The 12,638-nt window shown below is 32.1% G+C and overlaps 4 protein-coding genes across 7 annotated transcripts; 3 read left to right on the top strand and 1 right to left on the bottom strand.

Moving 5' to 3' along the window:
• Positions 1-845: 845 nt before the first annotated feature.
• On the top strand, positions 846-2,450 carry LOC131671004 (large ribosomal subunit protein eL33). Of its 4 annotated transcripts, none has more exons than XM_058947108.1 (4): positions 846-933; positions 1,406-1,677; positions 1,937-2,095; positions 2,323-2,450. In XM_058947108.1, exons 2-4 carry the CDS (start codon positions 1,414-1,416, stop codon positions 2,344-2,346), a joined length of 447 nt encoding a protein of 148 aa, XP_058803091.1. In that variant the 5' UTR covers positions 846-933; positions 1,406-1,413; the 3' UTR covers positions 2,347-2,450. The 4 variants fall into 4 exon arrangements, with proteins under 4 accessions (XP_058803091.1, XP_058803092.1, XP_058803093.1 ...); XM_058947109.1 differs by having other exon boundaries at positions 899-951; XM_058947110.1 differs by having other exon boundaries at positions 905-928.
• A 271-nt stretch (positions 2,451-2,721) lies between these two features.
• Positions 2,722-5,191, top strand: LOC131670987 (SPRY domain-containing protein 7). The gene is made up of 4 exons (XM_058947073.1): positions 2,722-3,081; positions 3,247-3,524; positions 3,594-3,696; positions 3,770-5,191. The coding sequence occupies exons 1-4, from the start codon at positions 2,976-2,978 to the stop codon at positions 3,865-3,867; spliced, it is 585 nt and encodes a 194-aa protein (XP_058803056.1). The 5' UTR covers positions 2,722-2,975; the 3' UTR covers positions 3,868-5,191.
• A 642-nt stretch (positions 5,192-5,833) lies between these two features.
• Positions 5,834-10,062, bottom strand: LOC131670986 (heparan-sulfate 6-O-sulfotransferase 2). Its single transcript, XM_058947072.1, has 5 exons — positions 9,651-10,062; positions 9,129-9,317; positions 8,248-8,651; positions 7,994-8,173; positions 5,834-7,474 (listed from the first exon to the last, which is right to left on the bottom strand). The coding sequence occupies exons 1-5, from the start codon at positions 9,835-9,837 to the stop codon at positions 7,157-7,159; spliced, it is 1,278 nt and encodes a 425-aa protein (XP_058803055.1). The 5' UTR covers positions 9,838-10,062; the 3' UTR covers positions 5,834-7,156.
• Positions 10,063-11,349: 1,287 nt separating this feature from the next.
• LOC131671040 (uncharacterized) lies at positions 11,350-12,456 on the top strand. The gene is made up of 2 exons (XM_058947152.1): positions 11,350-11,558; positions 11,629-12,456. Exons 1-2 carry the CDS (start codon positions 11,554-11,556, stop codon positions 12,191-12,193), a joined length of 570 nt encoding a protein of 189 aa, XP_058803135.1. The 5' UTR covers positions 11,350-11,553; the 3' UTR covers positions 12,194-12,456.
• The last annotated feature ends 182 nt before the right edge of the window (positions 12,457-12,638 follow it).

Below are 12,638 nucleotides of genomic sequence, written 5' to 3'. Positions count from 1 at the left end.
CAAAAATTAATAATCACCGGGCTCCGCGATATTTAATTATCGACTGAAAAAATGCGACAGAACGCGCGCACAATGTCTTCTCGTTATATGTATAGAATATTGAGATCGTAACGAGGAGAGCCAAGGGCGAATCCCCAGGAGAGTAACGAGAGTTGACGCGAAACGATTTTTCGGGCGGCAGGCGCAACGAAACGTCGTTAGCAGCGCCGCGCACCGGAAAATCTGGCGCTCTAACGACGCACCGCCCGGCACTCTAAAAATTCGTGCGCGCTCTTTCTTTTGTTCTACCTCTCCCTCTCTCTCTCTCTCTCTCTCTCTCTCTCTCTCTCTCTCTCTCTCTCTCTCTCTCTCTATATATATATATATATATATATATATATATATACACACACACGCGCGCGCGCGCTTATATATTTATAACGCACGTCAATTGTACGGGAATTTCGTTTGCCGTTTGATTGACGTCTCTCCCTGTGCGACGTTTTGTTTCGATTTGACCGCCAGCGGTTGACGGACAATTTTTCGCACGAGCACGCGCCAGGCTTTTTCTTTCCCTTTGCCGTTCCGCGCTGCGGATGAGTGTTTACGCCGCGCGTGCTTTTTCACAATCGAGCTTTCGAGCGAAACGCTGTGAATATTAACTTGACGATCGCGCTTAACCTTTCAACTCGAGAAAACTCGTGGGCGACACTCACTTGCGCGTCATCTTGGAGAAATGCACCTCTCCAGATCGTTCGACATCGATAATTTACCAAAAAACAGTAAATTCAGTCAAGGCATTTTCTTATTACGGGCTGATAAGACGAGCCGGCATGCTTTCGGCATTATCGATTACTATTGGCGCGCTAGCAGCGGTGGGTTTGCTTAGTGACACAATTCAGCACCAGAGGGACCCATTGTTTTCTGCTTCTTTCCATCCGCGGTACAAGTAAGGTTCGTTTCATAAATCGGGTAACGTAATAATTTTTCATAAAATTACGTGTATATATTGCGAAAAAATTTATAAATATAATGTTCTATTAAAAACTGGTCTTTATTGTATGACTCCTTTAGATTTTCATGTGGTGATTTTGTTAACTACACTGTGATTATTATGGATTGCGAACCCTGTGTTTCATGTGTTCTTCCAATACTTGATCAAATCGAATCTGCAGATTGAAAAAGTCAATGCATTGTTGTGATACTTATCGTTTAAGACGCTACTTATACGTGCAAAATCATAATTGTTATGCTTAGAACATTTCTGTGCAATTTTTCACATATATACACTTACCGCTATATTGATCTTAACCTGTTTACATGCGTACATAACCTTCAATCAAATGGAATTTTAAAAGATATTCCTTAATTTTTATAAGAAAGTATAAATAATTAAGAAACTTTTATTGTCATATTGTATTTTTAGAAACTGAAATGACGGACAAAGGTGAAGGGAAAAAAGACAAGTCTAAAACTCCTAAGGACAAGAAGTCCAAGGAAAAACCAACAGAGGCTGTTCCCTTAAAGAAAAGGCCCTTTAAGAGACACGGTCGACTTTACGCTAAAGCTATCTTCACTGGTTATAAAAGAGGTCTACGCAACCAGCACGAACACACAGCTCTTCTCAAAGTTGAAGGTGCCAGAACAAAAAATGATTCTGACTTCTACATTGGCAAGCGATGCGTGTATGTGTACAAGGTATGCCAAGCGATTATTCAAATTTATATAGCTGTACGACATTTATCTGTATATATCAACAATCAACATCTATCTATATGCTAACTTCACTAATTCACAGTCAATCTGATCATATGACTGGACAATTGATAATCAAGATTGTTTACTTTTCTATATATTTATTTCTTTATAATTTATCTATAATTTAATGCAACTTAGTATGCGACAGCTTAAAAATTAAATTGAGTTATAAAATATGATAATTTCTTAATATTTGCAGGCTAAGAACAAGACCCCAGTTCCCGGCAACACTACTAAGAAAACAAAGGTCAGAGCTATCTGGGGTAAAGTTACCCGTCCTCATGGTACTAGTGGATCAGTGCGCGCCAAATTCAAGAGAAATTTACCAGCTAAGGCTATGGGACACCGCATCAGAATTGTAAGTAATGAAATATTTTACTAAAACTATCAAATCAGTACATTATTAATAGTATTCAAACAGAATTCTTTTTCAAAATAAGCTGAACCTCTCTTCTATCTTTATTAGTTTATTTATTTTTAGTCATTTATATGCAGAAAATAAAATTATTTTAAGCTGCTTCTATGAATATAAGTTTTAAATATTGATTACCATATAAATTAAATAAACATTTTGTTCTGTTACAGATGCTGTACCCAAGCAGAATCTAAATTTTTACATTAACATATTACTATTAATAAAAAAAACCCACTTAATAAATTTGTATTATTACTGTATATATATCCTCCCAAATTTTATTTAAAATACTTGTAACTTTATCTAAATCAAAAGCTGATAAAGATTTGATAAAATAAATTCAGATAAAGATGAAACTAAAAATATAAAACGAATATATAAGAAAGAAATTTCAATATATGCATACTTACGTTAAAAAAGTATAATTTCCGCACAACTTTGGTTAAAATTATTCATCAATAAAACATAAGTTTCTAACAAGACGGAATTATTGGTTGCCGCTTATTATCGATTGTCAGGATTGCGTGAGTGTGTGCGGAAGCCATTTTCCTTATATTACGCACGTCCCGCACTCCCACTATTCCTACCTACAGTATATATTCGTATTATTACTTCTATACATCCGCAAGCAATCTTGTCAAGACAACTTCATCAGTCGAGTTGTAGACACTGCTGTGATTGTTGACTAAATTTTTTTTATAAATTTGACCACTTTGAAGATGGTTAGAATCTTGTGCTACTTAAGATAGTAAATTTTTGTAAATTTAGAACGGAGTATGATTTGGAAAAAGAAATCGAAGAGTGTCAAGACTTGAAAAACAAGATGTTTGCTTGTTTTCGGAATTGTTTTGAAAATTTCAGCCTTTCTGCTGTGCACAATGAACCAAAAAAAGAAGAAAATATTATTGCATTAGATCCAAATCATATGGGTAAAAATAACATATATTTTCAATAATAAATGCATTTTAATCAAATTCAATTTGAATCATTAGTTAATATAATTATTTTTATTACTGTTAAGATAATTAAGCTTTCATAAACTAAATAACAAGTTATTGTTTATTATTTATTTATTTAACATTTTTTATTTTTAGGGCAAAATGTTGTTGTAGTAAAAAATTACAGTAGAGTCTGCGGTAAAGGTGGAGTGCTGGGTAACGCTCCTTTAGTACAAAGTAAAAGCTACTTTGAAGTAAAAATACAACAAGAAGGCATATGGGGTGTAGGCATTGCAACAAGATCCACCAATCTTGAGGGATCTATTGGTGGAATGGACGTTGAAAGCTGGGCTTTAAACTCCGATGGAATTATTAGACATAATAAACAAGAATTACATAAAATTGAAGATCCAGCTCAAGAAGGAGACATTATTGTAAGTCTGTCTCTTGTAACTGTTATATTTCATTATTATAAAAATCATTTTAATTGTTTTTGATAACAGGGTGTATCTTACGACCATATAGAATTAAACTTTTATTTGAATGGAAAATCTATAGAAGCTCCAGTCATGGGAGTGAAGGGAACAACTTATCCTATACTTTATGGTAATGTGTAAGAGTTATTAAACATATAAATTTAGACTGATAAAATAGCATAACAGTTTTATCACTATTTTAGTTGATGATGGAGCTATACTAGATTTTATTTTAGAAAATTTCGCACACAATCCACCAATGGGTTTTGAAAAAATTATGTTGGAACAATCTTTACTTTAGTGTACATATATGAGTGCATTATATAAGTGCATTTTCTCAGGCCACATTCCTCTTAACTAATCATCTGTGTATGTTCACCAAATGCAATTAATATTCATTAGTTTAAGCTCAAACAATGATCAATACAGAAGAGCTAAACTTATTCAATGATTGCATCATCAGAACTGTTTTGAAGTTGTACCAAGACTTTATGAAGTTCCTTTCCATTTAGTATTGCAGTGTTGATATAGTAATAAACAAATTTTTAGCAATTACATGAAATAGCAAACGTAAACTTATTATAGTTTAAGTATTATTGCATAACATATGTAAAATCAGTGTGTATACAAAATATTTGTCTAAATATCTCTAACGTGTAAAATGAAAGATTATTTTTACTAGAGTAAAATATGAAAATACAATGATAACACAGGATGTTAAATGAAATTTCTTGAGGGCACTCAAGATTTATTAATATTTACATAACTAATTGAGCAAGCTTTTTGTCAAGCTGCATTGTATTACAATTATGATATATTTTTATAATAGCAGTATACTGGAATCTTAAATATACTTGTGTATACAATTTAAATATGAATTTTTTTTATTTCCAATAATTTAGCAATACTTAAATCTACTCATTACATTATTTACAATCATTTAAACTACATATAAAAGGATTAGACCTTTTGTTCGCTTTATTAGGCATATGTCATGGGTTCGTTGAAAATTTATTTGATATTTTGACTTTCTTATATTATACATTCCCTAATGCATAGACATCTAGTCTAAAGTGCAACACACTGTCGAAAAAACGGTTTTGTTGTATATAATTAACAAATTTTACCACCGTAACACATTATATTAACAAATACGAACTTTTATTTATAAAAAGTAACAAGGATACTTTTGTTTGGACATTTTTTCCTACGAGTACACTTACATAGATACACTTTATAAAATTTTAGACATTGCAGTTGTCTTTTTTTAATTTTTCAATAAACCTTGGATTTCGTTATGGCACTATTAAAAAGGTTTAAAACTTGTTCAACTTATATTATATGCACAACATACAATTTACTTTCATTAAACCGATGAAATATTCTAATTCACAAGGTTTGTGATTTTGTAAGTTAACTTAAAAGCTAATGATTTTATAAAAAAAGTTTTAACATTGCAGTCATAATTGTATGTGTAAACTTTCATACAGCTTACATTAATGTAAGAAATCTTTGGTCCTTAAGATTATAAATATCTTTAACATAGGATAAAATATCATTGAACATTGAGTGATGATGACCTTCAGTTTAAAGAACATGATCAATCATTTAAAAAATATATCAACATTTTCAAATACGAAAATGATTTATAAGTTGAGAAATAATAAATTATTGTAATTTCATTTGCACCCCAGTTCAGAAAATGAATTTTTAAATAAAGATAAATGTATTGAGAATATTATTGCTCAATTACTAGTAATTGTTAATAACATTAGCGTTTATAAGTAAGCTACATTATTTTTTTTTATGAAAAGTGAAATCACACTTTTTTAACAAAAAATTAAATTACATGTATGCGCCTGATTGACATATTTGATTATTCTGTTTTTATATGATCTTCCATAAATGACGAGTTACATAACAGTAAATTATGTACTCAAAGTATGAAATAACTACTGTGGTAACCTATAGTTATTGCACATATCAACGTTTATTGCTGAGAGTTAACTATTTTCCTTATGCTGAATACAGCTTGAATTTTATGTAAGGTTTTAGGCTTTTAAAAATTTATTTTTCTTATATATTTTAAATATTTTAAAGCTTCCACATAGGATTATTACATTTTCCTAAAATATATTTTTTTAAATTAAGCAAATTTTAAATATAAAATCTCAAATTTCAATAATCCACTTAAGATAATTAATACTTTTTGTATTTTGATCGTATCTTTACTTTAACAATGAAATAAGAGTTCTGATTAATTTATAATTATTAATTCTATGTTGCTTTAGAAGTCATGTTATTTTAAGAATATACAAATGTTATAGTCTGAAAATATAAATACAGACTACTCTTTAAAAAAACTCATGAAGTAAATTGAAGCTGTAATGACTTTTAAGAAAAAAGTTAGGTAAATACCTATTATTAAACGTTAATATGTACAATAATGTTTACAATTATGAGATCTTTGTACGCCCCTATTATAAATACACATAATAAAATAATCAAGTGCATCTATGATCCATGATGCATTTTAACATGCACACTCAGAATATTAAAATTTAGTCGATACAAAAAGATAGATGTACTACTTATACGAACTGTTAATATGAATTATAACAGATTTGACAGTAAAATTTTATTTTGGAAGAGCAGAATTATTCAAAAGTCGCCCATCAAGACATGTGTATGTACATTAATATTGAGTCACATTATTTGTTTTGTCTCTTAAATTACTGCTTTTTGATTAGCAGTTAGACCTTTGGAGATAAAGTACTTGAAAGTAGTTTATATATATCACAATTTTTCCACTTTTCTAACTTTCATTTACACTATCACATATTACAATGTGAACAAATATGAAAGTTGGGTCTTAATTTCTAATCTTTCATTAACTAATTTATAAAAGAAAAAATTCAGTAATAATGTTTTTGAAAAAAATAGAGATGAAAAGAATGGCACTGCTAGATGTTAAAAGATAACGGTAGTCATCTGTATTAATTGAAGACAAGCTAATATAAAATTTGTATAGATATGCTTCTCTTCAGAGTAGTATAAATATTTATGAAACATTCAAAAGATATAAAAAAAATTTTAAAATCATAAAAAATACTCATCTAAAACCAAACATGTGTGCGCACAAATGGAAGAACTTTGATGAAAATATTGCAAGTTATCAAATTATAAAACTGTCATCCTTATTAACTTGTCTACACAACAGTCATAATGTAAGTAATGAAAATTGGGCCTGTTTTTTATAATTAACTTTCTTTGATTTCAGTGATAAAGCTGTTGGCATATTTTACTAAAAATTTCATGAGAATGAACATTTTTTCAGAGTGGACCGAGTCGGCGCATAGATTTTCGGCAAAAAAATATAGGATAATTAAACAGGAAGAAAAAGAAGTGTTCTTTCATTAAAAGCAGAAACAAGAAAACAAACTGTACAGCACTGGATCATGCAAACAAAAGGGTAAAACTTGATTGTAAAGTAAAGTTTAAAAGTGAATACTTCACATAAGTAATACCTTAATTGCGATTTCTGCGTTTGTTAGAAAGCAAACATACGTTTCGTGCTTAGCTTTTGAAAGCTAATCAATATCCGTTGTGTCCTCTATCACTGAATCCCAATTAAATTCAGTCACACTTTGTCTTGATGGTAGCTCCCCAAGATGCTGGAAACGTTGAACGAAATACGGATCACGATCTCTCAAACGACGAAACCTTTGAAATGCGAGATTGGTTGCAAATTCGTACAGTTCGATATCTAGCTTATTGAGCCTTCTAACAGCATCTAGTTGCTCGGGGGTGAGAGTTGCCATCGTGGCAGCACTTAATGTTGCATTATGCTGTTCAAATGGAACAGCAAATCTCATTGCGAAGGTTTCTTCGAATGAGTATTGTCCGACCTGATAATAGAATTTGAATTTTCAGATTAATATTTACATTCAGTCACGCTGATTATTCAAGCTTTTTCAACACTTTTTCTTAAAAAAAATTAATAATTGCAAACGAGATTCCACGCAAATCTTCATTCGCTATCTCTCGGTTTTTTTCTCTCTTGTTCTTGATCTTTGATTAAAGAGTATTGTAAATAACATGAAATACTAAATCAGACATTGGAACTTGTTTATTTAAGTTGAAACGCCTTGAGAAATACACGTGATCATACCGTGATGTAGTGAACTCTAACAAGATAAATATACAAAGAAGGGGAGAAAGCCAATATAGCGAAAAAAACCATAGACTATGCGTGTATATGGTATCACGAGTTTACGTAAATGTTTATATTAAATGCTTATTTTAAAAGTAGTGCTTTCTTGAAAAGGAATAGTTAAATGGACGTGCGTCTTGTGAGCTTGGGAAAATAAAAACGCGAGTTATATAAACAAAATAATATAAATTTTCAAATATACTAGAAATCTTACCTTTTGATATTCTGTGAGCATGAAGAACGGCATATACTTGAGATTACGTTTTGCACTAGCTAACATTATTCGATCATGGTCTATATTATTAAGCGATGAGTTGTAACAACCAACAAGAGACAAGTCTGCTAACATTCTAGTTTGTCGATTGTTTGCCAAATTGTGGGGACAAGCCATGAACTGGAATAATTCGTGTACTGTTAGTTATCAATATTTATAATGAATTATAGGATGCTACTAGCAACATGTTTTACCTCTTCTAGAGTCACTCCTTTCCAATTAGGGCTAAAGTAACACTGCGGTATGTTCGCCTGTATACCTCCGCACCAGTGCCGAGCACCCTTCCATGTAGCTCCTCTTTGCACATGTCTAAATTCAGACAGATACCTCGCTACGGGGTTTCGAATGATAGTTACATAAAAATATCTTCGTTTAACGTTATTTCCCTCAATTTTGTTCAGCTCAGAATCAACACAACTTGTTAATTCTGTCCAATCGGCATGTAATCCACACTTCCATCCAGTGGAGTATCTCGAGAATAGCCAATTTTCATTTCGATTTGGACGGAAACAAAAGCAACGCTTTCGTCGCCTTTGACATGAACATGGTCTTTGAAGATCAAGATCCCGAACTAAATGTTTACCAAATAAAGTGCCACCTGTGGAATAATAAACATTCAATTAGTTATAATCTTTTAAATTTAAACTGTCAAGAACAAGAAGTTCAAAATGTTCTGAAAAATTGGTCATAAAATATCTGTACAGATAAGTACTAAATTACAAATTTAGTAATAAACCAACAAAAATGGAACGTAACTCTTTTCTATATTGTTGTTGAAGTCAGAAAAAAAGATAGGTACAATGTTGCTTGAACATTTACTTAAATAAATAATACATAAAAATTACTAATCTTATCGGAAAAGTAATGTAAATATTTGATTGGCATATAACAGTGCATTTTGTAAATATGCCATGTAAATGTTTTACTGTTATGAATAGAGAGTATAAACTGTTTAAGTTAAAAATATTTACAATTCTGAACTTAACAGCTATAGATACAGTGGTGACTGTATCGTTAAAATTAGTATTGGTATTCTTTCAATCAATTTAGCACAATTAGAAAGAACTAAACCCACCAGTCTTCTGGATATGCAGAAAAACCATGACATCATTCGCATTGATATCAAATTGAAAGGAGTCATTTAGAAAGACATCATTATAACCAAGACTTCCTTGAATACTCTGTAGTTTGAAAGCAGGATGTACGGGTAAAAAATTCTTCTTCTCTAATTCAAGCGAATTAGATCCTAGGCCAAGAGAGTTACCTACAAATCAACAAAAACTTCAATAACCATACAACAAATGTATTGGCTTTGCACCTCACATATCCAATTGAAAATCAAATTTGGATTTTATAGGTACAATTAAGTACTGCTCAGTTCTATATGGTACAATCTTGATTGTAAAAATAAATAAATGTTTATATGATGTGCTTTTATCGCAAAATAAGATAGGATAGGAAAAAAGCAGCAAGAGAAAAATTAGTCCAATCATTGAAAAATTTGTAAGTTTCTGCTTACAACAGCGGATAAGATATTGTTCGCGTAACCCAATCGTAATTGTACTGACGGAGCACATCCGCCGCGAGAAAATCTCACCCGACAGAAGAGGTTCCGCAAGCCTAGCTGTTTCCTTAGGGCCGCTGAGGGCACACGTATGATCCGGACAAAAGAATCCGACGTAGAATATACCGGCGATGGCAAGCAGCACGCAGACGCCACCGATCGCCCTGAGCTTCCTCGTACATGAGTCCCTCATCGCGTGCAGCTCATTCCTGTCCTGCATCCTCCGTCATCCTCAGCCGCTACTTCTCCGATGATCCTCTAATAAGGCCGAAGCTGCCTCCGCGCCGTCGGCCATGATAATATATATATGCCCTGCTGAGCTACACTAAGAGTTAAATCCGCTGTTGAAACTTGCGACAAAAGAGAAAGACGACGCCGTGATAAGAGAGACCAGTACACCCTGTTATTACTGGCAGCAGTCGCCAGACTGACGGTATAGTACGCACTCGAGAGAGCCAAGCGCAATGGGGAGCCGACGACAAGAGCAGTGGAGTGAGAGGGGGGGGGGGAGAAAGAGAGAGAGGAACTATGCTTAAAGTGTACGTGCAATGTGCGTGCCACGGCCCCTTGTACGCTCAATTCTGTATGCTCTCGAACACCCCCCTCTCCATCGTCGCCTGAGCTTTAATGTTTTGAATGTTTTCTTCAAATTTATTTCAGCCTAAGTTCAAAGGAACGCTTGTAAGCTCCAATTCATATCGCGACAGCTACTGAATCTTTTGATTTCGCTTTAAGATCCGTGTGCTTGTAATTAGTTTTTACTAGTGTATATCTAAAGAAAATTACCCTTGAAAATTATTTTTCATTCATGTTTCGCTGAAACGATTACGATTTCATATCGAAATTGTGAGCACTGTATAACGTAAGCGGACGTGCCGAAAAGAGAGTGCAAATGACCTATACAGTTTCTGTTCCCCTCCAGCAGCATGGCACGCACTCTCCTGATCGAGTACACTGTCTGCTGCTGTTGTATTTCGAGTGTGTACACTTACTACATTCTCTTCCCTTCGCTCTGTTACATACTCTTTCCCTCACCTAAGACGCTTTTATTCATATAACACAATGGGCTTTCTTGGCTCTCTTCTTCTCGCGAAATAGCAGCAAAGAATACAAAAATATCTGCCAGCTAAGATATGTAAGATTTACCGAAACGTCGTATTACGGTGTGCAGGCAACAACACATTGCCACAATATGTTCGGGCTAAAGTCTCAGAAATCTGAAAAGTAGACGTTGCCCAGCTGCAGCAGCTGTCGGGGCCCATGTTTATAGTTTTATGGATGGTTCCCCAAAGTGTTTCTTTACGGCTCTCTGCGACTCTCACTGAGTTCTCAAATATTTGCTTCACACTATAATATACAATTCAGTTTAGAGTTCTTCAATGCTTCTTTGGAACAATTTATAAGAATAATAATATAACATTCAATTCACCTTAGACTTTCAAATTCATAACGCAAGAAATATTCGAATTGTATTAATGACTCGATGATTTCTCGCTTACTCAAAATTTAAAAAAAGTATTCGTCTTGCTTATTTCGAAATAAATTTTCCTACAAACCTTCAAACAATTACAACAAATGAATTTTCAATTTGTTTCTTAAAAAGAATCATTAGTAATTCCTTATATTGAGCAAAAATTTTTTATTTGCCGCTCTCCGCCATGTTGGCTATTTATTCGATTACACAATCCACACACAGTTTTCTGCTACGAACTTCAGGTTGAGCTGCGTCGATCAGCTGCTAGATGGACACTATAAATCTATAATCAGTAGTCCAAATTAAACATATAAGATGCAAATGGTTATTATGGAATTCATTGAAGATTCAATTATTTTATAATCAACTGTATTCAGAACTTTTAAAATATACGACTTTTAAAATAGTATATAATATATTTATTGATTATTATTGGTTAGTAATAATCAAAAATCTTAAAAAATGAAGTAAGTCTCAACAACTACATTAATTTTTTAGTGAAACAAAATATCTTGTGTACGTTTATTGATTTTATAGTGAAAATGTTGAAAAAGTATTGGAACAAAGGATTGCGGAATTGGAGAAGAAACTTTTTGGTTTGGAAGAAAAGGTTAATATGGACTCTGTTCCTGAAAGTAGTGTTATAGATAGTCTTTCTCATGCAAATACCCTAATATCATCTGCCTTGTCTGGCAGAGACAAAATCAATACATTAATCCAAAGGCTACCTGAAATTGAAAGTTATATTGAATCAGATTTTGAACCTACAGAGGTGCAAACTGATGTGAAATTAGAATATATTGAAGCAATGCAAGCTGAAATAAAAGAAAATGCTATAAAGCTCATTAAATTGAAAGAACTTGCGCCAGTTTTAGAAAGTGATTCATTCAAGAATTTACCAGAACTCTCTGAAAAACTACATAATTTATCATTGAAGTATATTGAACTAGGCAAACGAGCTGAAATTGTGAATAGTGATACCCGTAATATGATTTCTAGGTATAATGATATCATCACCAATATTTCTAAAACATTAATTGATATGGATGCAAAAGTAACTGCTTTAGAAAAAGCTGTTGAGCCAAAAAAAGCAATTGATTAAATAACTCGATATTATACATAAGAATAAGAGTTTATTACAACAATATTTTTTAATTAAATGCAGTTAACTTAAACAACTACATTTTTATTTATAACTTAAATAACTATATTTTCATTTGTAATAAAATACTTGCAATCATAATAATGACTATACATGTACATTAGATCTTATTTTACATAACTTTGATATAACAATTTATTTTATGATAAGACTAATATTATTATTTACATGTACTATATCAATATTATATTATTAAAACTTGTTTTTTAAAACATTATTTTTCATATAATTTGCAACTGCTTATTTTTCTTGCTATAGAATTAAGTACGATTTTAAATGCATAGACAATCAATATAAAATATATTCTCTTGAATCTAGTTATTATAATTTTATACATTATTTACAAGTTTTTGCCAAAGCATAAGAATACTTTGCAATGTTTCTA

The sequence above is a fragment of the Phymastichus coffea genome, unplaced genomic scaffold (assembly GCF_024137745.1).
Source record: "Phymastichus coffea isolate CEN01 unplaced genomic scaffold, Cenicafe_Pcof_1.1 PCOF00118, whole genome shotgun sequence".
In the NCBI taxonomy this organism is placed as follows: domain Eukaryota; kingdom Metazoa; phylum Arthropoda; class Insecta; order Hymenoptera; family Eulophidae; genus Phymastichus; species Phymastichus coffea.
The sequence above is the reverse complement of the archived record's forward strand: the minus strand, read 5'-3'. Positions and strand labels throughout refer to the sequence as shown.